At 42.6% G+C, this 27,395-nt stretch overlaps 1 protein-coding gene across 4 annotated transcripts in view; it reads right to left on the bottom strand.

Moving 5' to 3' along the window:
• The window catches only part of CSMD3 (CUB and Sushi multiple domains 3), a 641,367-nt gene extending 638,639 nt beyond the window's left edge, over nucleotides 1-2,728 (bottom strand). For 2 of the 4 annotated variants that reach the window (XM_038175100.2, XM_038175101.2), the window contains exon 1: nucleotides 1,887-2,727. In XM_038175100.2, coding sequence (XP_038031028.2) covers nucleotides 1,887-2,064 — 178 coding nt within the window. In that variant the 5' untranslated portion in view covers nucleotides 2,065-2,727. Of the gene's footprint in view, nucleotides 1-1,886 lie in introns of all 4 variants that reach the window. The other 2 variants (XM_005009295.6, XM_038175102.2) reach the window with 2 other exon arrangements.
• Nucleotides 2,729-27,395: the final 24,667 nt, after the last annotated feature.

Here is a 27,395-nt window from a genome sequence, read left to right as displayed (position 1 = left end):
AAGGGCAAGGGAAGCGGCTTCTCAACAGGTGCTGTGGAAACTTGCACGGCTCCCGCGGCCGTCGCAGCACGAAGAGAACCGCCCGAGCCTTTAGTTCTGTAGGATGCTGCCGCCCCGCGACTCGTGCTCACAAAGCAGCTGCTTCGGCAGCAGCTCCGGAGCCACCCATTACCCCAGCACCTCCGCACCGCACCCGCTGTGCGCCGCGGAGCGGCACTGCGCGCCTCGCAGGCACCGAGCCCATGACTTGCAAATGATCGCACCCGGCGTGGAGAAACCCTTATAGGCAAGGGGGAGACAGGAAAAGAAATGCCCCCCACAATCCCTGGCTGGACTTGACCGGTAGACCTCAAGAGCGGGGCAAGCGCAGAGTGCCTACCGCTTCAATGGACGCAAACAGGGGAAAGCTGCCTGTAATTAAAATGTTCGTTAACGTCGCAGGCAAGACCCTTCGCCTCGGCTCTCGTGTCAGGATAACGTAAAACCTCTCGAGCCCGCTCCCCCCCCACCTCCCCCCTCCCTTAACGTGAAAAACGAATGATCTTTTCCATGAGATGCAAATGGGGAGGACAAGCAGCTGCAAAGCCGTACAATAAACTGTTTCATCCAAGGCAGAGCCAGCTTGGGAAGGCACGCCTTTGAATGCCCCCCCCCTCCCCCCCCAAGCACACCTCCCTCCCACCCGTGCAGGCAACCTCTGTAGGCGATAAGCAAGTCTAAAAACTCGGAGAGGATCGATAATGTCTATCCAATATTCTGGGAGAACGCGAGTGTGGTGGGGAGGAGGGATGAGGATAAGGAGTGGGATAAAAGGGTGATTAATCAGATATTAATCACTGGCCACAAACAAGGGAAGATTATTTCGGGTAGGCAGCCGAATGTGGGGAGTTGCAGAATATGTCCCTTTACTGAAGGCACGCGCGATGGGATCAGCACTTCACCGTTTAGCCTGTGCAATATTGGAGGTGCACGTTATTCAAGCCACATATTTCGTCTTTTCTCTGTGTGTGTCATTTCCCTTAACTGTCGATAAGCACAGACTTAGTCGAGGTATTCATACCGCTAACTAGCGGTTTCCTTTCTGCCCTCCTTTCATGAAGACAGAATCAGGAATGAAGCAAAATACCCTCTGCCCCGAAAAAGGGACCAAAAAAAAAAAAGAAAAAAAATCCTATAATAGAGAAACCACGGGAGACCTCAACAGGGAAAGGGGGACCAAAAGAAGGTTGAGAAAAGGTGTCGATCTTTGCACACAGCGGCAGACCATGCCTTCAAGGCTGAATTGCTAACATACCTCTTCGACAGTCAGGGAGCCCTGCATGCATACAAACAGCTGAGCGTGAAGCGCATTTAGGGCTGCGAGAGGGCTACGCACACGCTGGGTCCTCCGTAACTTTCCCCACGCAACGGGTTAAACTAATAAGTGCATCGATACAGGCATTCCCGCAAAGAGCCCAGTTGCTCGACAGAAAAAAAGAGAAATGTAGGTAATCCCCCCACAGTACCAACATCATCACCTTAAAAAAGTCGCCCGGTGGGATTTGCGTGAATATACACTAGTTAGAGGCTATATGAACCAACTCACGTCTCCGTTTGAGCATACTGCAAGAATATTTATTGAGCCCGAGCTCAGTCACTGCATTGAACGCCAAGCCTGGCAAAGCAAATACATTTCCTATCTCCGAAGAGAGCTCTGATTCAACTCCTTATTTTCTCCCCGCTTTAATAATCATTTATATCTTCCCATTGCAAAGTACCCAGGGTAAAAATATAAAATAACATATTACCACATTTTTAAATATACGTTTGTATTAGGCGAGAGCTTGCAACGCCCTGACCAAAAGCAAAGGGACCCCTAAAAATATACCCCTCAAATTCTACCCTACCTTTCACACACGAAACCATCAATAAAAAGACGAGGTTCCAAAATGTAAATCCACTTTTAATCTCCATTTTCTTCACCAGGATGAAGTCCAGCCGGCCACATTTAGTACATCCCCTTTCCCAAAAGTCTGCTAATTTCGATTCCTTTGCACGGATTTCCCCTCTGCAGATCCCTTTCATATTATTCTTGAGAGCTCCTAATTCCTATTCCTTGGCCAGGCGCAGCGGAGTTGTTGCTGTTGATGGTGCGCGGTCACAGCTCGGAGTGAATGGTGTTTCTGGGATACCACAGCAACCTTGACGAGGACTCAACCATCTCTCCAACGGGGGCACAAAGTCTCAGCTACTCTCGATCGTGTCTTTTCCTTCCCCCCACCCCCCCGCTAACCCAGCTCCCTGCACAGCCGAAACCCACCACAATCCTGTCTCCTTACAGCACCCACCAGGAGCTACGGAAGAACATCTTAAAGCACAGACGCTCTCTAGAATAAACTCTAAATAATATTTGCAATTGAGATTCTTTCCTCCGCTCCCCCGTTCCCCCAAGAGGATCAATTCTGCCTAGGAAAACGGCTCGGGAAATAACACAGTGGCGAGGTTTCTACGGACTCCGGAGCCGAACCGGCGGGGCTCATCCCTCCCGCCGCCGCTCGGAAAAGCGATCAGTGTCTCGTTATTACCATTATCACCCGTGCGGTGCTCGGGGCTGTGACCGCCACCACCGCCACACACCCACTCTCACCGCCTCACGCACACCTTTGGGCACACACCTCGCCCGGGAGCATGTGCCGCTCCGAGGGGATTTGCGGACTAATTGCTCCGCATTAATTACAGGCGGGTCTCCGCGGGGAGGCGGAGGGCCCAGCCCCGCTCCCCGAAGGATGGGGCCGCAGCCTGGAGGGGGGGGGACACCCTTTGCCACCGCCGGCGGAGCAGGCGGGGCGGCAGCTCCGTGGGGGCCGAGCCGAGCCGAGCCAAACCGAGCCGAGCCGAGCCGAGCCGAGCCGAGCCGGGCCGGGCAGGGCGGGGGCGGTGGGCCGGGGGCGGTGCGGCCGCGGCTTCGCCAGGAAGAGCGATGGTGCCACCTAGCGACGCTGCGCGGGGGTCCTCGGCGATGCGCAGCGGGTTTTGGGGGGGAAGAGCCCCGGGGAAGGGCTGGTGAGGGACTGCGGGAGCTCGGCTTTTCTCGGCTGCCGGACGCAAATGCCGCGCAGGGTGCGCGGGGCGGCGGTGCCCTCCGCGGTGGGGAGCGGGCAGAAGGGGCGGGCAAACCAAGCCCGCGGTGCGGGGGATGCGTGCGGGGGTGTGCATGCGAGTGGCTGTGCGGAGGTGTTTGTTCCAGGTGCGTGGGCGTACATGGGGGGTGTGTGCGTGTTTGTCGTGTAACTGTGTGCTTCTGTGAAAGCCTTTTTTTTTTTTTTTTTTTTTTTTTTTTTTTTTTTTGTGGGGGTGAGTGTGTTTGGGTGCCTGCATATGCATGCGCATGTGAGTGTCTGCATATGTTCCTGTGTGTGTGTGCTTGTGTGATGTATGTGCTGCCGTGCTGAGCGTGTGTGGGGGTGCGCGTGTGCCTGTTAGTGTGTGTGTGTACGCGAGTGCATGCATTTGTATTTCTAAGTGCACCTGTGTGCATCTGTATTTGTGCGCGTGTGTATGTATGACTGCGTTTGAATGTGCACTTGTGTCCTTGTGTGTTTCTGTGTGCATGAGTGCAAGCATGTGTTTTGTATGTGCATGTGCATGCCAGTATGCATGTATGCATATCCGTGTGTATGTGTGCAATGCATCTGTGCATACATTTACTTTTTATGTATGTTTATATGTGTGAGTGGATGCCTTATGCATGCCAACAGGTTTGTACCTTTGTGTGCACATATGCTTTGTCTTGCACCTGTGTGTATGTGTGCGTGTGTGTAGTATGTATGTGTGTATGTTCATATGTGTACATATGCATGCATATGAGTGCACAGATATCTAAAGTGAAATGCCAGCTCATATGTATGGACTTGGAAGTTTGGCAGACAGACATGAAGTGTGGATATTTGTGTGTGACCATACTGGGGTTTGCATTTCCCCATTTTGCACAGTGTGTATTTTTCATATGTACATGGAGTGTGTATGTCTGTGAAAGGTATGCCCTGATTAGGAACTGTTGTCAACAGGCACATGGGTGTTGTTTGAGGCTTATGTATTGGTAGGTGCAAATGTGAATTCGTATGAACATATCTGTAAGGATTTTATATATATGAAGTAGTGTAACAGGACTAAGTAAAATAGGATTGGAGGAATCTGGAAGGGTTCAATTCATTCCTTACTCCCAAAGCACAGATGGGAAAGAGGAAATTTGCATAGCTGTGTGTCTGTTCACTTGTGGGTATTGGGGGGACCAGTACATATCTTCCATCTTTATGTCCCTGCTCTGTTTCAGTGAGGCCAACAGCATTTAATGGTGTCTGGCCTCACATATGTCTGGTTGAAGTCATCTCTGTAACTGTAAAGCTGTGTGTAGCTGGCAAGAGGAAAGAATACCTTTAGCTACAAATGCTGACACTAACCAGCCCCACTGGATCCATACAGGTTTGTTTACTGGGAAGAAGCAAAGGTATTGTCTGACCTCATGTACTGTCCATAGCCTGCTCTTGTAGACACATATGTTTTGGAGAGTGATTAATGAAATTGAAACTTGGTGGGTCTGTTTCATTCCTCTGCAGCAGCTTAGAAAAGTGATTTCACAAATGGTATAAGCCCTGTGCTGCTCTTAAGGGCAGTGCCATATTAGGACCCAATACCTCCAACTTCATGACAAAATTTCAGTAGTTTGTGCATTAGGTAATGTGGGATGGGTAAAAACCACTGTGTTCTTTAAAGAAATTCTAGTGTATCGCTCTTTACTATATAGATATATGTACATTTGTGTATGTATGTATACATGTAACTGGAAGCCATTTTCCAAGTGTTTCAAAACTGAAGAGAGAACTGTGCTTTCAGAATAGCCCAGATCAGCTCAATTCCAGTATTTAGCTTTTGTATATGCTTTCAATAAAATTCTGTCTTTATTTCCCCAAGAACACTTTCCAGATCAAATCTGTTTGAGGTAAACGCTTTGTCAGTTGTAGGGGATAAGAAATAGATATTGAATAGATATTGAAGAAATAGATATTGATATTTTTAATGCAGGTATTGCATTGCTCATTGCTTCAGTACCTATCTTATTTAGGAGACATACTGTTAGAGCTCATGTCTATTTGACTTCCAGTAAGATTTAAGCTCTGAGATATCTTCATTACTTCTGAAAACAAAATTTTGGCTAATCAGTTACATGTTAAGAATGAACAAAGAAACCCATCTAGTTAAAAATAGTATTCCCAGGAGATTTTTGTAGCTAAATTCCTACTAACTTGAAAGATCCTTAGGTTTCCAGGTAAGTTGGGTGCATTTAAAAAATAGGAATTAAGCTCCTAAGGCAAAGACGTATTTGATGTAATGATGCTAGGGATTGATTTGAATTTCTTTATAGGAAAAAAAAAACAAAAAAAAAAAAACAGGAAAAAACAACAAACCTTTGCGCATTGTAGTGCTGCATTCTTATTGTGGTTGTTTTGTTGTTAAATCCTAGCCTCCCATAACCTTTTGAATAATTCTGGGTTAAGGTTGTGGATTATACTACATTTCATACATGTATAGCGTTCCTCTCCTTCACCTACTGTCTTTCCCCTTCCCCATCCTCTTCCTCCCTTCCTCCCTTCCTTTCTACTACCCCCTCCTCTCCCTTTCTCTCCTGCTTTCTTTCTCTTTCTCCTCTCTCCTGCTTTCTCTCTTTCCCCCCTTCTTTTGGCATGGTCAAGCTTATTGATCATTTGGGTACCAGTCAAGGATGAAAGTGACTTGGCAAGGACCATTAAGTCAATCACTATGATTAAATACTCCCAAGAATTATAAAATGTGCTGAAATCAGAAATGGGCAGATACTTAAATTTCTGACCTGTCAGACACATGAATATCAGTACCACTTGTGGAAAATGTGCATTGGAGTCCTTACAGTGATGGTGTTCCTTTGTGCTGTTATTGCTAGATGCTTAGTAAGCTAAATGATGCTGCGATGCCTTAGTTATGGTATCTATAGCAGGCACATCTCAGAATCTCTAAGAAATAAATACACCAAAATAGTTTCATGGAAGAGTATACTACAATTGTTATTCACATTTCCCCCTTTTACAGCTCCCTGTTCACTTTGCCAAAGCAGATGCATTTTAAGTTTAGATAATTACATTACAAATTCCTCCTACATTTTCAACTGGATTTGTTTTTCTTCATTCCCTGCCATATACTTTTGTGTAAAGTAGCTGTATTTTGTTAAATAACTCCTACATTTTACTCCCAAGTAACTTCACTCTAATTGTAGGTAGATTGATTGCTTTGCTTTTAGAAATGTACTGGGGTCTTCTGTGACAAATAACACTATGAATAATATGATACACAAGTGCTTGCAAGCACAGACATCATATGTATGCATGCTTAAAGCACATAGGCAGTGATATTTAAAAGTGTTTACTTGATTTAGAATATAAATCTCATTCACTCATACCACACAAACATTTTTAACATCCTGATCTAACACAGAACACAGAATTTTCTAAATTCCTATACCTTAGGTTATGTGGTTGTAATTCCAGATATGATTCTGTTAGCCCTAACCATGACCCTGATCAGCCTGCTAGTCTGTCTGTAAGTCCTAACATTCTTCTCTTACCTTTAAATTGTGGGACGGTATTACAAATATACTCCCAAAATTCCATTTTTTCTCACATGTGCTTTTCAACATGCTGGGAGTCCTTTAAAGAAATTCTCAAAGAGGACATTGTGCTGTTACCAGGTAGGTGGCACTTCACTCCTTACTTCTGCTTAATCAGAGGATAAAAGTTTTACATGTGAAACTGAGAATGAAGTGTGGATGGGAGTGAGGGAGGCAAGGATTATTCCACAAATGTTGGGATAACGTGGTGTACTGATGTTACAGACATATTCACAGTATGTGGTATAGCCATAGGATAAAGATCAAGTGTAATGCAGCTCAAACAGAGATGCAGTAAAGCATCTGATGGAAATAGCTGGAAAGCAAAAAGGGTCATAATACTCCTCCTAATTGCTTTTTATCTTAAGTTTTCATAAATCAGGTTCTAAGCTGGCTTTGGAACAGAATAGCTCTGTTCAAGATAACTGGATACTAACAATACTCAAGAATTTCAATTTACATTCCTAAATTAATAATAACAATAATAATAGTAATAAAAAAAAAATCTCAGATGCAATGTTCACAGGGAGATAGAGGTCACATTTCATTATCACAATTAACTGTTATTTTGTTATCTTCCTATTAAATATTCCTTACATTTTACTAGAGACCACGTCTGAAATCTGTTTATAGACATGACAGAGAATGCAATTCTATGTTATGCAACATTTTGTGACTTAGATATAGTGCTATGTAACACTTAGTTTTCAAGTGAAATTCAAGGAATCAGCTTTGATCTACCTCTATAAGACTTTGCATATCTTACTGACTAAATTAATTTTTATTGTGTCACTCATGATCAGTCAAGATGATCTTGGTGTGTAGTTGTGTTTGTTTGGGATTTAGATAACTGACATTCTCAGCAAAAGCTGTCATTGCTCTAATGTTCTTCCATCTGGTCAGCAGAGTTTGAATTTGTTGATTTGGAAATCCTATAAGGTATATGAAATTCAGAAGTGACTGAGTTGTTTACTCAAGTGGAATGACATGGTAAGTGCAGTGAGACCAGGCTGTGGTACAGTCATCTTATGCAGAATTTAGATCTCAATTCCCATCTCCTTAGAAATCAAATCTACTGGCATACATTGAAATGGGTATCTGAACTCTAGCTGTATTACCCATTAGATCTGGCAGTTGAGGACCTGTGTTACACGACCAAAGATTACATTGTTTATTCTGTTCAGTGCACTGCTTTGTTGAGATACATAAGTAGCTCCAAACAAGCTCATGCATGCAAGTGATTCAGTGCAACATTGTACAGTGAAAGCTTACCAAGAGACTGTAGAAAAGTTTAGAAGAGACATTTATTGTGATTGTTGTACCAAATACAATTATTTAGTTAATACATAAAGAAAGATTTCGAACTGGCATTCAGGACTACATAGACTTTTAAAAGTCCCAAATTCCATAACAGCAAATATCAGTGCATAGTGTCAGTAGAATAAAAGAGAGAAGAGGTAAATAATGGGGAAAAAAATGTAGTAGGAAATTGCTGCTGAAGTCACTGAAGTAATAAACAAAAGAGAATTGTCTAGAGATGCATAAAGTATTATCCTTCAGTTATAATAGTACTACTGCAGTATGCAAAGAAAAGAAATCAGGAAGGGGTAGTTAGGTGCTAAAGTAGGAATAAAAACAATGTGTATTTTTTTATTATTATTATTTTTTTTAGAGGATTATGTGGGTAGAAAGTTGGGTGAGCTGGTGAGGAAGATAACTTTAGGGAAGATTGAAACATCCTTCTGAATTTTGTTTTCCTGTTTGCATTAGATTGAGACATAGCAGAGGTACATTAAGCATTTCAGTTACTTAACTGTAAGTCAGTGATAATCAGATCCAATGTATATACTGTGGTTCTTCACTGAGCGAATCTGAACTGCATCCTCACTGGTGAATGCAGATTTTCACATCTACTTATCTTAAACATCTAATTATTAGCCAGGGGATAAAAATAATACTTTATGGGAATAAGGTTTCTACTGCATATCAGATTTTGTTTTATATGACCTTTTAAAATGAATAATTTATATTACTTTTAATCTGTATTATATGCTGCATTGTTTAATGTTTTAATGACATCGTGTGGTTTTTGGAATGGTAGGGAAGATAAGCACTACAAATATAAAATTAATAATTAATTATTATTCATGATACTTACAGGATTTACACACATAAATCCTCCAACATCTCCATGAGAGCAAATCTTGAAGGCCTCTGTTTGTTCTTATTCTTTATGAAGGATTTTCCTTGGCTTGAGCAGGAATTCTATGCACTAAACTGTAGAAAAAGTAAACCTCTAAAATATCAATAATCTTGGCTACAATCTCAGATTGAAAATGATTAACATATTTTATAACTCATTCATACCTAGAAAAAAACCCTGTCATTCTAACTACATGTCTTATATTTCTTAATAAACAGTTATGAGCTCAGAAGCAGTTGACATTACAGAAAGGTTTGGTAACCAGATTTGAAGAAATATTTCTGGATACTAAAGAAGTATACTGATGGCTTTTATATATTGTATGTGAAAGTTATAAAGGCATAGATAGGTTGGGAGATTTTGGTGGCAAGTGTTTGCATTTTTTAATTGTGAAGAAAAGAGAGGCAAAAATGGAACTTAAATGTATCTGATAAACAAGTATCACAACTTAGATACTTAATTTTGATTCATGACTCCATTATTAATGTGTATCATTGTTCAAGGTGTCCTAATAAGATATTTCAGACTTTTGGTCATAGCATTTACTGTCAGACATTGATCAAAGACTGAGGGAGAGTGTGCATGGGGGAAGTTAAAGAAAGTGGGTGGAAAGATTATCGAACTAGTTTCAGGATATTTTGTTTCAGCTAGATATTTGGTATGCGTGAACATAGCCAGACCCTTTTCCTATCTATTTCACTCTGTTCTCCACTTTCAAATGATTTATAATGTTTGAATCCCTTTGTCTGTTTAGCCAAGTGCGGTATTATAGAAAGAGTATATCGGTGCTGATTTTGAAGAGCATTTCACAACCAGGTCTGTCCCTTACTTCTTTTTCTGCAGAGGCATCACATATTACTTGGAGAATGATGATCTAAAAGTGATGAATAGCAATGTGATGATGCTATAATTTTTGTGCAGCCTGAAAAAGAGATCTGAGCTGATCTGTGTTAGAGTATACGCTGAAGACTCCTTCTGTCCCACACACAGAGGAGATTACAGAGGCAGAAGGGGATCTCCAGTGCCCTGGTCAGAGACACGAGTCCCTGCCTGGCCTCCCCAGCACTGTCACAGAAAAGCATCAGCCATACAGGCCAGGAGAGACCCAACACTATGTGTTCATGTGGGGAGCTCTACAGGGTACTGCACAGACTGAGTGGTCCCTGCTCTGAGTGATGTGGCACATTATGGGATGCTAGTGCAAAGCATCCTGTGTGTGCAAGACATAAAATATGAGATGTTTAAGGCAGAAACCAATGATAAGGAAAGGGATGGACTGAGGTGGTTTGGGGAGGAAAAAATGTGCAAAAATGGAGATATAAAGGGAAAGAATCATAGAATTATAGAATGCTGCATTGTAAGGGACCTTAAAGATCAACTAATTGCAACCCCCCACCATAGGAAGGGACACCTTGCCCTAAACCAGGTTGCTCAAAGACCCAACCACACCAGCCTTGAACACTTCTATGGATGGGGCATCCACAGCTTTTCTGGCCATTCCATTCCAGTGCCTCTGAATAAAGAATTTATTCCTTATATCTAATTTAAATCTTCCCTCTTTTAGTTTAAAACTATTGCTCCTTGTCCTGTCACTACACTCACTGACAAAGAGTCCCCCTCCAGCTTTCCTGCAGGCCCCCTTTAAGTACTGGAAGGCTGCTATAAGGTCTCCCCAAAGCCTCTTTTTTATTTATTTATTTTTTATTTTATTTTTTTTCTCTCTAGGCTGAACAACTCCAATTCCCTCAGCCTGTCTTCACAGAAGAAGTGTCCCAACCCTTTGATTATCTTCATGGACATCCTCTGGACTTGTTCTAATACGTCCATTTCCTTCTTGTGCTGGTGGGGTCCCCAGAACTGAATGCAGTACTTCAGGTGGGGTCTCAAGAGAGCATTGTAGATGGGGAGAATTATCTCCCCTGACCCTGGGGAGAATCATCTCCCCTGACCACACTTCTTTTGATATGGCCCAAGATACGTTTGGCTTTCTGGGCTGCAAACGCACATTGCCAGCTTATGTTGAGCTTCTCATCCACCAATGCCCCTAGGTCCTTCTTCTCAGAGCTGGTCTCAATCCGTTCTCCACCCAGCCTGTATTTGTGCTTGGGATTGCCCTGACCCCAGTGCAGGACCTTGCATTTGGCCTTGTTTAACTTCATGAAGTCCTCACAGGCCCATCTTTCAAGCCTGTCCAGGTCCACCTGGATGGCATCCCTTCCTTCCAGCATGTTGGCTGCACCACACAGCTTGGTGTCATTGGCTAACTTGCTGAGGGTACACTCTATCCCACCATCCACATTTCTGACAAAGATATTAAACAGCACCAGTCTCAATACTGACTCCTGAGGAACACCACTTGTCACCAACACCACTCTTCACTTGGACATTGAGCTGTTGACTACAACTCCTGAGTACAACCATTCAGCCAATTTCAACTGAGTGGTCCATCCATGAATCCATGTCTCTCCAACTTAGAGACAAGGATATCATGTGGGACAGCGTCAAGAGGCACAAGTCAGATGATGTCAGTTGCTCTTCCCCTATCCATCAGTGCTGTAACCCTGTCATAGAAGGCCACCACATTTGTGAGGTACGATCTGCCCCTAGTAAAGCCATGATGGCTGTCACCAGTCACCTCCTTACTTTCCATGTGATTTATCATAGTTTCCAGAAGGATCTGTTCCATGATCTTGCCAGGAACAGAGGAGAGACTGACCGTTCTGTAGTTCACCAGGTCTTCCTTTATTCCCTTTTTAAAAAAGGGGGTTATGTTTCCCCTCTTCCAGTCAGTGGGAACTTCACTGGACTTCCATGACTTCTCAGATATGATGGACAATGGCTTAGCAACTACATCTGCTAGTTCTCTCAGGATGCATGGATGCATCTCATCAGGTCCTATGGACTTCTGCACCCCTTCAGGTTCTTTAGATGAACCTGATTTTCTCCTACAGTGGGCAGTTCTTCATTCTCCTAGTCCCTGACATTGCCTTCTGTGGCCTGAGCTATGTGGCTAGAGCTCTTGCTGATGAAAATGGGGGCAATAAAGTCATGGAGTACCTCAGCCTTCTCTGTATCCAAGGTGGCCAGGTCTCCTGTTACCTTCTGGAGAGGGCCCACAATTTCCCTAATCTTTCTTTTATCCCTGATGTTTTAATTCTAATTTCAATTTTAATTCTAATTTCAATTTTAATTTTAATTCTAAAAGGGCTTAGACTTTCCTAGCCTGATCCCTGGTTGCTTGGATGATTTCTCTACGTTTCTCCCAGGCTATCTGTCCTTGCTTACACTTTCTGTAGTCCTGCTTGAGTTTGGCCAGGAGCTCGTCGTTCATCCAGAAGGGGGCCAGTCACTTGTCAACAATTTGCTGGGCAGTATACTTTTCTGGCCATGCCCTTTGCCCAGATGCTCTTTTTGAGGAGAGGAGGGGAGGGAAGGGGGAAACATGTCTGTTCCAGCAGCCGGAGTGGGGCTGTGGCCTCAGGGATTATGTCTGGGCTTCAGCACCTGGAAAAACTGGGATCCAGAGGCAGCAACTAGGCACACTGAACATCTGAACACAGCTGCCCAGGGATCCACCTTTTACTTAAGCGTATATATATTTTCACTAGAGGACCTCCATCCTGCTCAGCCAGAGAGAGGAGCAGGTAGAGGCCACTGGTGCTCTGTGTGTTTATGTGAGTGCTCTGATTCTGACTCTAATGTGTGTGACTGACCATACACATACAGGCTTGTTTGTGTCTAGCCTCACTACTGGTGGGACATGGGGACATGTAGCTGCAGCAGCTTTTCCACCATCACAGTAAGATTTGGCCTCCAGTTCCACACATTGCATATACTGTATATGTCCATACTGGATGGGGGAAAAAACAAATCTGTTATAGCAACCTGTCATATCATTTGCAATTTATTTAAGTGGGTTGGAGTGTTTTGATTGTGAAGCATATGGAATAAAACCACAAGGAAACTGAGAGTGGCAAACCTGTCACAGTTAATTGTCCTAATGGTGCAAATATCTGCAGTAAAAATACTCACCCTAGTGTAACTGTATGGCAAATGTTACCTCCAGGTAGTATTTTGCTGATTAAGATTTTTTCATAAATTAGAACTACTAATTTAAGTTTTCCACTCTATTTCTGAGGTAGTCCCTGATTTCTAGTGTTTTTCTTCTGCTTCTAAATTAAGCAGATTTTCTAGGGTGAGAATTAGGTTCACATGACTGGTGCTGTAGGCTTTTATTCTTTTTTTCCAAGAACTGTTGGTCTTGGTCTTTTGTTATTCATTAATGTGATGAAGATGAATGAAGATGAGATGGTGGGCTCTGTTTTGAAGCACTATGCATCTATAGTTTACTTAGCTTGATACTCTCAGATATGCTACTTTTTATTTATACTATTGATGGGTACTTTAGCAACATGAAAGTAGCAGAATTTGTTGGCATGGTATGTACACTACATTTGATTGTAAAACTATTCTTTGATGATTATTTTTTTAATCTATTTTTTTTTAATCTCTTTCTAGAGAGACCTTATAGCAGCATTCCAGTACCTAAATGGGATCTGTAAGAAACCTGGAGAGGAACTATTTTGACTACCCTGGGAATATAGTATTAGGACAATGGGGAATGGCTTTAAACTAAAAGAGGGTAGATTTAGATTAGATATAAGGAAGAAATTCTTTACTCAGAGGGCGATGAGACAGTGGAACACGTTACCCAGAGAATTTGTGGATGCCCCATCCCTTGAAGTGTTCATGGCTAGGTTGGAAGGAGCTGTGAGGAACCTGGTTTAGTGGAAGGTGTGGTGGACCCCCCCGCCCATGGCATGGGGGTTGGAACTAGATGGTCTTTAAGGTCCCTTCTGACCCAAACCATTCTATGACTCTATAAGTCTTTGAAAATGTAAAATGTGTAACATTACCCATTCTCAGGAATGCACTAGATGAACTGTTGAATGCACCAAATGAACTGTTGTCTTGATTCCTCCAATTTCAGTTATCAATAATAATAATTTTTAAAAAAAAGATAAGTATAGTATTAATATCCATAGACACAGTTTTTAAAATTTTCCATACTCTAACATTTTCCTACATATAAAAAACCTATATCATCAACTTATGTTGTTTTATTTTTCTTCTGATGTATTTTTACAGTTTTAAGATTTCCAGTTCCCTAAAAAGGTGTAAGCTATCTTTCCTAAACAGTCACCATCTACATTTTTTTATTTCAAGCATAGTGTATATCCATGTATGTCTTTGTCATTATTATAAAAACAAGGAAAAATGAGTAGTTTATTGTCTTACTGAATGTGTGAGTGGATATATATCTGTCTATTTGCCTTTTAAAGAAAGTTGTTGCATTTACAAGCAAGTAGTTTCTTCTCTGAATCCTAATAGTCTATGGCAAAGGTATATATAGAGACAATAAGTGGCATCAAAGCATTTTATAGTAAATGAGAAATCAGGTTTGCACTAGAAACACTAAAGGGCTACAAGGGAAAAAATAATGAGATCCTTAAGTATTGAATATGTTGAGAAAATGAGAATGAACTCGCCTGAGTATAAAAGAACCTTTACTAGCTGTACAATCATTAAATGGAGCAGGTTCAATTTAAGTGTAGATATTTCAGAGTTATTTCAAGAAAATATGTTGGAAATTAGGTAGAATATTTGAAAGGGTAGTCAAAATAGTTCATTTGCTTTCATCACAATAAAATGTTGGTATAAGTCTGGAATAAGATGGAAAATAAGTTGAAATATATATATATATATATGCCATATAGACTCGATATAATTTTTCTATGTAATTAATTCATAATATAATAAATATTTATGTAACCTGAAAAAATAACCAAAATAAAGTGCATATAAAGGCAAATACACCTTGTTTAAAAATTTCCTCAGCTGCTGAATAAAGATGTTACTCACATGATATAGGTAGGATGATGCAATTTCACATTAGCTGATTATATTGGTCCTTATGTCCATTTGTTTTCATTGCATATACAATTTAGTGGAAACAGGTTTTGAATACAGAATATAAAAAAATGATTAGAGAAGAGGAAATATTTCTGAATATAACAAAAAAGTTGGGACATATTAAATGTTAATTTCTCTAATATCTGTTCAGTAAGATTTTTATGTTATACGGACTAGGATTAGACACAGGTTTCTATTCTCCTAAAACAATCTCTTAAATCATTGGATGGTTATTCATTCATGGCCCTCTCAAGGTAAAAAAGCATGCTTATCTCCTTTGATTGGTGTCCATACTTTTCACATAGTTTGTCTCTTGTATTGAGCATTCGCATGACTCTCTCAAATTCTGACAAGCACTCTGCTCCTGAGGTTTTTACTAAGAACCATTCCTTCCAGACATCCAAACATATATTCAGTCATATTTGCCTTTAAGTTTAATTTTAAAGCACCGGCCATCAGAGAAGGAACAGTGTTTTATCCCTTCAGCCACATCCTCTTCCACAGATATTACTTCCATCTCTGGATCCTTTCAGTTGCAAGGGTGTCCCCTTCTTTTTCTCTCTTCCAGACAAGTGGACTCCTCATTGCTGCTATCACCTCTCCCCTGTGCTGTCAGCAAGGACCTAGAAACACTTTCTTGTTGGTAACATTTACTGATGCAGTAGCTGTTCAGCTTGTTCATACTTGCTTTCTCAGAAGGGCGCTCTTCTTGTCCCCTGCACAAAGCTGATACCTCCATTCTCACCAGTCCTTAGAGAATCCTAGATCCATAATTACATACTTTTCAAAAAATTATTTTGTTAACAAAACTATTCAGCCTGACAGCTTTCATAGCTTGCCACTGAAACACCTAGCATTGAACAGTGTATGAAAATTAGATAAAATGGATCTCTGATCCATCAGATATGTCTCTGATCCATCAGATACTATGTTCCCATGAAAAAAAGATTAATCAAACAGCTGAACATAATGAGTCAAACAGCTGAAAATAATACTGTGTTGTATTTTTAATGGATATATGCAAAAGCAATTCAAAGCAAATTAAAGCAAAACTAATATATTGTCCTGGTTTCAGTTAGGACAGAGTTAATTTTCTTCCTAGTAGCTGGTAGAATGCTGTTTTGGCTTAAGATGAGAAGAGTGCTGATAATACCCCGATGTTTTAATTGTTGCAGAGCAGTGCTTACACCAAGTAAAGGACGTCTCAGCTTCTTGCTCTGTCCTGCCAACGGGCAGGCTGGGAATGCAGCAAGAGCTGGGAGGGGACAGGTGACCCAACAGGTCACCCAGGACAGGTGACCCAAACTAGCCAAAGGGGTATTCCATACCATCTGATGTCATGCTAAACAATATATAGGGGTGGCTAGCTGGGGGAGAGGGACCGGACTGCTCGGGGTTAGGCTGGGCATCGGTCAGCAGGTGGTGAGCAATTGAATTGTGCAACACTTGTTTGTACACATTAGTAGTAGTAGTATCATCATTGTTTATTATTATTATTATTATTATTATTATTATTATTATTATTATTTTCCTGTCTTAATAAACTGTCTTTATCTCAACTCACAGCCTTTACTTTCCTGTTTCTCTCCCCCATCCCAGAGAAGGAGGGGGGAGGGTGAGCGAATGGCTGTGTGGTGTTTAGCTGCCGGCCGGGTTAAACCACTACACATATCTAATTCAAAGGTAGTAAAAATGAAAATGTTTTGAGCACACACACACACACAGAACATTAACACAGACAGCCATGCAGACCAACACAGACAGGACACTGCCTTTAACAGCAGCCTCATGAACACCAACAGCACTCACATAAAATAGCCCAGTCGTGTTCTTTTTTTCTGGCTGATCAGGCCCAGAGAAGAGAAGGCTCGGGGGGTGGGGGTGGGGGTGGGGGTGGGAAGGGTGTCTTATAAATGTGATTAAATACCTGAATGCAGGGCACAAGGACGATGGAACTGTGCTCTTTTCATTGGTACCAGGACAAGAGGCAGTGGGCACAAACTGTAACACAAGGTTCTGTCTAAGCACTTTACTATGTGGGTGACCGAGCACTGGAAGAGAGACTACGGAGTCCTCATCCTGGAAGATATTCAAAAGCTGCCTGGACATGGTCCTGGGCAACCTACTCAAAGTTGCTTGAGTGTGGGGAACGGATCAGATGACCTCAAGAAGTCCCTTTCAACCTGTACCATTCTGTAATTCTGTGATCAGTACTGAGGTGAAAAGTCACACAAAACCTCAGTCTGTAGATTCACAAACACACAGAGTCACAGATCCCTTGCACATCTGTTCGTCCTCTCAGTCCAGCCATGGCCAGACCCTAGGCCCCTTACCTGCTGTGCAAATCTCCCCCTACTTGCTGGTCAGTCCAGTTTGAAGTTTATTACCAAACAGATGCATGCATTTGCACACTCATCTCACACTGATCTTACACCTCCACAGCCACTGATCCCTCAAATATTAGCACATGCTGTGTGCAGCACTCAGAATAGACAGTGAGACAGCACAGAAGAAAACAGTAATAAAAATATTTAATAAGAGCAAGCTCAGGAATATGTGTTATAGGTATTTGCAACATAGCACCTGAGTGTTTTGTTTATTAAACTGAGCTGGTATAAGATCAATTGTTATAAAGGACCAGGTTTAGGGATTTTTATTTTTTTTTTTACTTTCCTCAGGTAAAATTCTGGTAGAAGAAGAAATAAATAAAAGTGGAATAAAGAGTTCTGTGTTTGGTGTAAAAAGTTGAAATTTGGTTTGGATGTATTAATGTATTACTAATATAACTAATTGGGGGGACACTAGTAGGACAAAGATTTTTTTACTCTTATAAATTCATGTGATGAAATTAAGAGATCTGAATCACAGAAAAATTGCAATAACTTATTACTGTCCTCACTGAACAGCACGTGCTTTGAGCTTCTGACTAATTGTACTATTTTCCAGAAAAAAAAAAAAAAAAGAAATCTGAAGATGAGATTAAATTCCAGAGGATGGTTTTGATTTATTAATGCATTCTTTCTTTGATTTGATCCTTGCTCACCTTTGAGCAAGAAATTAATTGACTTTTTCCATGACCACAGGAACAGTGTCGAAGAGGTAATGTTAGGGATGCAGTTTAGGGTATATGATATAATCATATTCTCATTTTGGTTGGAAAAGACCCTTAAGATCATCAAGTCCAACCATCACCTAACACTGCCAATCCACCAGTAACCATGTCCCTAAGTGTTGCATCCACACATCTCTTAAATACCTCCAGGGATGGTGACACTACCACTTCCCTATCCAATGCTTAACAATCCCGTCCCTCAAATAAATTCCTCATGATATCTAATCTAATACTCTGCAGGTACAACTTGAGGCTGTTTCCTCTTGTCCTATTGCCTATCACTCGAGAAAAGAGAGTCACACCCTTCTTGTTACAACCTCCTTTCAGGTGGTTGTAGAAAGCTATGAAGTCTCCCCTTAGCTTTCTTTTCTCCAGACTAAACAACCTCAGTTCCATCAGCTACTCTTGAAATGACTTCTTTAGTAGTTCTTTCACTGGCTTATTTCCTTTTCTCTGAACATCTTCCAGCAACTCAATATCCTTCTTGTTCTGAGGGGTCCAAAACTGAACACTGTCTCACCAGTGCTTAGTACAGAGGGACAATCACCTCCCTAGCCCTGCTGGTCACACTATTTCTGATGCGGGCCACAGTGCCATTGACCTTCTTGGCCACCAGGGCACACTGCTGGCTCAAATTCATCTGGCTGTTGAGGAGCATCCCCATGGTTGATAGAAAATTGAAAGGAAATTCCAAATTCAAGGCTACCATAAATCCCTCAATTAATTTGAAGTTGATAACACTAGATGTGTAAATGGAGTCCAAATAAGCAATGGTCTTTTTACTTCCATAAAATGGGGAAAAGAAAAAAAAAAAGATGACAGGGGAACTTTAAACGAGCAACATTTAGACAGTTAAATACTGACATATGAAATGAGGAGAAAATTCATGGGGAAATTTCATCACTTTAAAATCTACATTATTTTTAAAGTCTTTGTATAGTTGCTCTAATCATAGAAGAAACTCTCTTTCCTTGACTATCACTATTTTCATCAAGGCTAAAATCTCTTCAAATGGTTTTAAGAAAAAGAATGAAAAAGGGAAAAGGCTTCCACAAGGGACGTAAGGAAAAACCTTCTGCTTTAAATGCCTGAAGCTAACATTGTAAAACTTAGAGCATTGCATCTTTTATTTATTTATTTTTTTATTTATTCATTTATTCATCTATTTTTCCAAGTGTGAGGCTGATGCTCATTAGGGAGAACTTTATAAAACAGCAAAATACTAAAAACATTTATGTGTAATAAAAAATCAAATTATCCAGCACTTGCAGTTCTTAAGCGTAGATTTTAATGAGAGATAGCTATTACTGAATAATTTACCAGAGCATATGTATAAAAAATAAAAGTAACAGAAACAATTATTCCTATGACATTGGTGTTCACTCAGATATATTACAGATGCAGGCTCAGAATTCAGCTGGATTTTTCTGGACCGAATTATGATGTTCAGGGGTCTTAAACCAGGCCAAAATTACATACATTTTTGTGTACAATAACCCAGTTGTGACTAAAAATGAAAGGACCATGACCTTTCTATGCAAAATTGTCAGAATGAACATGTATTGCACATCAGATGGAAATTTAATGGAGCAGAATATGTAGAAAATTAAAAGTGCTAGGAACTAGCTAGTTATGCTCAAGCTGTCTTTTATAATGCAGAATTTCTACAATGTGTTGTACAGATGAGCATTTTTCATATAAAAGTTTACTCTGTGTAAATGGGATTTCACAATTCACTTGTTCAATACAAAGTTATTCTGCATTAACTAAAATAAAATACTATTACCCTGTTTTCATTTGAGTTTTTGTTTGTTTTGTGTGAGCACATTTTTATTCTTTCTTAACTGACAGACTTCGCCATCTAAAATGACACTAATAAGATTTATTTTACCATAGGTACATAGGTTTAGCCTGTAGTTTCTTCATATCAAGTGCATAACAATCTATCTTTTCAGTAGTAGACTGTTAATTACTACTTACTTCAAAGTTTCATAAGATAGAAAGAAATGTAGGTCTTTAAGGTAAAATGGTGTCATACTGATTTATGCTAGTTAAACATCTTAAATTTGATAGATAAGTTAACTAGTAACATGATCCCAGCAAGGTGGCCAAAGAAGCTAGGCTGTAACTGGATGATATTTTTTATATTATATATAAATAAGCCTTCTTTAAAAATAAAATTAAAAAAAAAAAAGTTCTTTAATAAGTATCTTTAAATATTCAAAATAATTTATATTTATAATTGGTTATAGCATTCTTGTCCTAAATAGAATACAAATTAATACATTTAAAATATGTAGCATGTGATTAATAAATCAGATTACAAACAAAAAATGAATTCCTCCTGTTTTACATATACACGTTGCATAAAGCAAAAACCAAGTATGTGTGACAGTGTTTTAACATTAACATATAGATGCTAGTTAGAGTCCAAACTATTACATTTAAGTGGACAGTATATTGTTTCGGTTAAATATGCATCTAAGGAAAAAAGTTAGGACTCTTCCAAACTATCATCTCAACCTGAACAGTGTTTATAAATTCATTGAATCTTTTAATGCATTTTTCTGTTTACCAAAGGAAACATCAAAACATCAATCACAAACTCATTTTGCCAGATAGGGTACAACAATTTAAAGTTCTATATCTAGTACATCAGAAAGTTGTATCTTTCACATCAGAAAGATGAACACTGCATTGAAAACCCTTTGTTGGTCACGTTACTCTGACTCAGCTTCATCATGACAATCCATTTTTCTTAATTTCTTTCTGCAACAATGTTGTATATACTGAATAAGGTAATAGTTGTATACTTGTATTAGATAACAGCCATACTTACCTGTAATGAAAGATCATTCAGTTCTTTTTTACCATGAAGAATGAATGAGAAACATTTCCAACAGGAAATGATGGTCAACAGTAAGTAAAATTGTATGTATAATGACAGGCTTTCAACTGTATTGTATTTGGGAAATAACTCACGAGAAGTCAGAAATGAAATGAAAACCAGAGAAAAAAAATCCAGTGGTGGATAATTATGTTTTCTTATCATTATCAGAAAAGATGTGATACTTGGGTCTTTGCTCCCAGCTCCTGCATGAAAGCAGGGCTGGCTTTTGAACCTCTGAGTAATCTGTGAGCTTTTTAATTGCTGAACCACTGGATCCCACAGAGTTCAATTTATGTTGTAGTTTCTCATTGCCACACACATTTTTGAATGATGTGGTTTTGTTTCATTGTGGAATGTATTTTTAAAAATCTCCCGTCTAACATCTCTACTGATGTCGTGGTTTAACCCGGCCGGCAGCTAAACACCACGCAGCCGTTCGCTCACCCTCCCCCCTCCCTCTCTGGGACGGGGGAGAGAAATGGAGAGTGAAGCCCGTGAGTTGAGATAAAGACAGTTTAATAAGACAGGAAAATAATAATAACAAAAATAATAATAACAATAATAATAATAATGATACAATGGTGATAATACGAAAGTAATAGTATGTACAAACAAGTGATGCACAATGCAATTGCTCACCACCCGCTGACCGATGCCCAGCCTAACCCCGAGCAGTCCGGCCCCCTCCCCCCAGCTAGCCACCCCTATATATTGTTTAGCATGACGTCAGATGGTATGGAATACCCCTTTGGCTAGTTTGGGTCACCTGTCCTGGGTCTGTCCCCTCCCAGCTCTTACTGCACCCCCAGCCTGCCCGTTGGCAGGACAGAGCAAAAGGCTGAGATGTCCTTGGCTTAGTATAAGCACTGCTCTGCAACAATTAAAGCATCGGGGTGTTATCAGCACTCTTCTCATCCTAAGCCAAAACACAGCATTCCACCAGCTACTAGGAAGAAAATTAATTCTGTGCTAACTGAAACCAGGACATCTATCCACCCCTTATTCCATACCATTTATGTCATGCTCAGGTTACACTCTTTTCCATACATTCTAATTAGTCACCTATAGTAATCATGGTAGTGATAACATACAGTATAATATACTATTTAACATGGTACAATTCAGTTCATGGGCTATTCTCACCCAGTATTAAATCTCCTTGAGGTACACACCGCACCTCTCCGTTCTTTTGCATCACCCACCAAGTGTATCCAGGTCCCTGAGCGAAAACAATTCCACGAATAGGTTTGCCTTTTCCTGAGGCAGGAGTAGCCCAGACTGTTTTACCCAGCATATTTTTTACATGCACTACAGGAACTTTATCCCCATCTACAGTACGTAACAGGTTTGATTGGGCAGGTCCAGCTCGGTTGGTAGATCCCCTAGTATTGACTAACCAGGTGGCCTTTGCCAAATGTGTATCCCAGTTTTTGAACGTCCCAGCGCCCATTGCTTTCAAGGTAGTCTTTAACAGGCCATTGTATCGTTCAACTTTCCCGGAGGCTGGTGCATGATAGGGGATGTGATACACCCATTCAATACCATGTTCTTTGGCCCAAGTGTCTATAAGGTTGTTTCGGAAGTGAGTCCCATTGTCTGATTCTATTCTTTCTGGGGTGCCATGTCGCCATAGGACTTGCTTTTCAAGGCCCAGGATGGTGTTCCGGGCGGTGGCATGAGGCACAGGATATGTTTCCAGCCATCCGGTGGTTGCTTCCACCATTGTAAGTACGTGGCGCTTGCCATTGCGAGTTTGAGGGAGTGTGATGTAATCAATCTGCCAGGCCTCTCCATATTTATATTTTAGCCATCGTCCTCCATACCAAAGAGGCTTTGACCGTTTGGCTTGCTTGATTGCAGCACATGTTTCACAGTCATGAATAACCTGTGCTATAGCGTCCATGGTCAAGTCCACCCCTCGATCACGAGCCCATCTGTATGTTGCGTCTCTACCTTGATGGCCTGAGGTGTCATGGGCCCATCGGGCTATAAATAATTCACCTTTATGCTGCCAATCCAAGTCCACCTGAGCTACTTCAATCTTAGCAGCCTGATCCACCTGCTGGTTGTTTTGATGTTCTTCAGTAGCCCGATTCTTGGGCACATGAGCATCTACGTGGCGTACTTTCACAGCCAGGTTCTCTACCCGAGCAGCAATATCTTGCCACAATGCAGCAGCCCAGATGGGTTTGCCCCTACGCTGCCAGTTGTTTTGCTTCCATTGCTGTAACCATCCCCACAGGGCATTTGCTACCATCCATGAATCGGTGTAGAGATAGAGAACTGGCCATTTTTCTCGTTCAGCAATGTCTAAAGCCAGCTGAATGGCTTTCACTTCTGCAAACTGACTCGATTCACCTTCTCCCTCAGCAGCTTCTGCAACTCGTCGCGTAGGACTCCATACAGCAGCCTTCCATCTCCGATGCTTCCCCACAATGCGACAGGACCCATCAGTGAACAGGGCATATTTCTTTTCATTCTCTGGCAACTGGTTGTACAGTGGGGCTTCTTCAGCACGACCCACCTCCTCCTCTGATGATATCCCAAAGTATTTGCCTTCTGGCCAGTCCATGATCACTTCCAATATTCCTGGGCGACTGGGGTTTCCTATTCGAGCCCGCTGAGTAATCAGTGCAACCCACTTGCTCCATGTAGCATCAGTTGCATGATGCGTAGAGGGGACCCTTCCCTTGAACATCCAGCCTAGTACCGGCAATCGGGGTGCTAGGAGGAGCTGCGCTTCAGTACCGACCACCTCCGAAGCAGATCGAACTCCTTCATATGCTGCCAATATCTCCTTTTCAGTTGGAGTATAGCGGGCCTCAGATCCTCTGTATCCCCGACTCCAAAACCCCAGGGGCCGACCTCGAGTTTCCCCAGGTTCTTTCTGCCAGAGGCTCCAGGTGGGGCCGTTCTCCCCGGCTGCAGTGTAGAGCACATTCTTTACATCTGGTCCTGTTCGAACTGGCCCAAGGGCTACTGCATGGACTATTTCCTGCTTGATTTGTTCAAAGGCTTGTCGTTGTTCAGGGCCCCATTCAAACTCATTCTTCTTACGGGTTACTTGGTAGAGCGGGTTTACAATCAGACTGTAATTTGGGATGTGCATTCTCCAAAACCCCACAACACCTAGGAAAGTCTGTGTTTCTTTTTTGTTAGTTGGTGGAGACATAGCTGTTATTTTGTTGATCACATCCATTGGGATTTGACGACGTCCATCTTGCCATTTTATTCCTAAAAACTGGATCTCTCGTGCAGGTCCTTTGACTTTATTCTGTTTTATGGCAAAACCGGCTTTCAGAAGGATTTGGACTATTTTCTTCCCTTTTTCGAAAACTTCCTCTGCTGTGTCACCCCACACAATAATGTCATCGATGTACTGCAGGTGTTCAGGAGCTTCCCCCTGCTCTAGCGCAGACTGGATCAGCCCATGGCAAATGGTAGGGCTGTGTTTCCACCCCTGGGGCAGCCTATTCCAAGTATATTGGACTCCCCTCCAAGTGAAGGCAAATTGTGGCCTGCACTCTGCTGCTAGAGGGATGGAGAAAAATGCATTAGCGATATCAATTGTGGCGTACCACTTGGCTGCCCTCGATTCAAGTTCATACTGAAGTTCCAGCATGTCCGGCACTGCAGCACTCAGTGGTGGCGTGACTTCGTTCAGGCCACGATAGTCCACTGTTAGTCTCCACTCGCCATTAGACTTTCGCACTGGCCATATGGGGCTATTGAAAGGTGAATGGGTCTTGCTGATCACTCCTTGGCTCTCCAATTGACGAATTAGCTTATGGATGGGAATCAGGGAGTCTCGGTTAGTGCGATATTGCCGCTGGTGCACAGTTGTGGTAGCGATTGGCACTTGCTGTTCTTCGACCCTCAGCAACCCCACAACAGAGGGGTCCTCTGAGAGACCAGGCAAGGTAGATAATTGTTTAATGCCCTCTGTCTCTAAGGCAGCTATACCAAAAGCCCACCGGAACCCTTTTGGGTCCTTGCAATATCCTCTTCTAAGATAGTCTATGCCAAGGATACATGGAGCATCCGGGCCAGTCACAATGCGGTGCTTTTCCCACTCATTCCCAGTCAGACTCACTTCAGCCTCCAATACAGTCAACTGCTGAGATCCCCCTGTCACTCCACAAATATAGATGGGCTCTGGTCCTTTATAGCTCGATGGCATTATAGTACATTGTGCACCGGTGTCTACTAAAGCCTTATACTTCTGTGCGCGTGATGTGCCAGGCCATCGAATCCACACAGTCCAATAAACTCGATTGTCCCTTTCCTCCCCCTGGCTGGAGGCAGGGCCCCCCTAATCCTGGTCAGAATCTTCTTCGTTTCTGTGTTTGAAGGATTGTCTGCTGGAAGTTGGAGCAGCAAACTTTTCGGAGAATCCTTTTTTCCTGATTGTTTTCTTTTGCAACTCACGTACACGTGCCTCTAGGGTCGCGGTAGATTTTCCATCCCATTTTCTCATGTCCTCTCCATGGTCTCGTAAGTAAAACCACAGGGTGGCACGGGGTGAGTACCCACCATATCGTCTTCCTTGTGTGGGTGAACGCCTACCCCTGACAGCTGAGACACTGCTTTGTACAGGTGCGGAGGAGAATAATCTCTCTTCAAGTTGGTGAACCTTTTCAGAAAGTTTCTCCCAAGTGTTCTCTTTTGGTCGGTGGGCACTGGTTGGTTCAGGTGGGGAGGACAATAGATTCTCTTCAAGTTGGTGAACCTTTTCAGAAAGTTTCTCCACAGCTGAGACGCAGGCCTGTAAGGAAGAGGAGAGACTTTCTTCGTACTGCCGGAGTTGTTTAGCCGCTTCATCCACTGTGGGTTCCTCATCCTCTTTCCAGGCCATTATTGCCAATGAACTGGCATATGATGATGGTGCACTCCGTACAAACTTCCGCCACATGGGTCGTGTACACTTGACTTCATCTGGATCTTTGGATGTTTGTCTGAGGTCTGGATCCTCATAAATCACTTCCCGTACGGCTAATTCCCTCAGGTACTGGATTCCCTTCTCCATAGTGGTCCACTTGCCTGGTAGACATAAAAGTTCTTCCTTGAAGGGATACCTTTCCCTCACAGCTGAGAGGAGACGCCTCCAGAGGCTGGTGGATTGTGCTCCATCTGCAATTGCTTTGTCAATGCCGGCGTCTCGAGCAAGGGATCCCAACCGTCTGGCTTCCCTGCCGTCTAATTCCACACAATTGGCTCCAGAGTCCCAGCACCGGAGCAGCCAGGTGACAAGCTGCTCACCTATACAGCGACCAAAATCTTTTCGCACATCTCGTAGCTCGCGCTCGTTTAGGCTTCGGGTAGTTACTGTTGCTTTTTCGGCATCCTCATCTTCCTCCTCCTGAATCCTTGATGGCCCAGCGTCGTCATCATCTTCGTCATCTCTATACTTAGTTTTGGCAGAAGCCTTACCTGGATTGGCAGAAGACTCTCTGCGTTCTAAACGACTTGAATTTCTATACCATATTTTCACCTTCTCTACAGGGGCAGCTTGCACTGCTACTGCTCGTTTCTCTGACTTTGTTACAGGGTCTGGCACAGGGGTTGGAATGCCCTCTGCAGGGTCAACTTGCACTGCTACAGCTCGTTTCTCTGACCCCGTTACAGGGGTTGGAATACCCTCTGCAGGGTCAACCTGCACTGCTACAGCTCGTTTCCCTGACACGGCCACAGGAGCTGGAGCAGTTGCAGGAACCGGAGCTGTAGCGGCTACAGGAGCTGGAGCTGGAGCGGCTTCAGGAGCTGGAGCTGGAGCAGCTTCAGGAGCTGGGACTGGAGCAGTTGCAGGAACTGGGACTGGAGTAGCGGCAGGAGCTGGAGCTGGAGCGGTTGCAGGAGCTGGAGCTGGAGCGGCTGCAGGAGCTGGGATTGGAGTAGCGGCAGGAGCTGGAGCTGGAGCAGTTGCAGGAGCTGGAGCTGGAGCGGCTGCAGGAGCTGTAATTGGGGCGGCTGCAGGAACTGGAGCTGGAGTGACTGCAGGAGCTGGAACTGGAGTGGCTGCAGGAACCGGAGCTGGAGCGGCTGCAGGAACCGGAGCTGGAGCGGCTGCAGGAACCGGATCTGGAGTGGCTGCAGGAGCTGGGACTAGAGCGGCTGCAGGAACCGGATCTGGAGCGGCTGCAGGAACCGGATCTGGAGCGGCTGCCGAGTCCACCGTAGGGGTCACAGTGGCCGTTGGATCTGTCACAGGGCTTGGAGTGGCCGCAGGGTCTGTCACTAAGTTGATAGCAGTATCAATGGCAGCTCGATAGGCATGAGCCAGGCCCCAGCACGTTACAATGATTTGTGTTACTTTGGAACTGCCAGCATCATGACACCTTTTTTTCAAGCATTCTGCCAGTTTTTGAGGATTTTGCCATTGCTCAGGGGTGAATTTCCAACACACTGGGGGTGCCAACTGCTCTAGATGCCTGCCCATATCCACCCATACTCCCTGCCACCCACAACTATCCTGCCTCCGGGCAGATCTCCAGATGAGCTCCCCAAGTAGTTGTTTAACTTTAAGCAGAATCTGAAGTGCATT

This window comes from Anas platyrhynchos, chromosome 2 (assembly GCF_047663525.1).
Source record: "Anas platyrhynchos isolate ZD024472 breed Pekin duck chromosome 2, IASCAAS_PekinDuck_T2T, whole genome shotgun sequence".
In the NCBI taxonomy this organism is placed as follows: domain Eukaryota; kingdom Metazoa; phylum Chordata; class Aves; order Anseriformes; family Anatidae; genus Anas; species Anas platyrhynchos.
The sequence above is the reverse complement of the archived record's forward strand: the minus strand, read 5'-3'. Positions and strand labels throughout refer to the sequence as shown.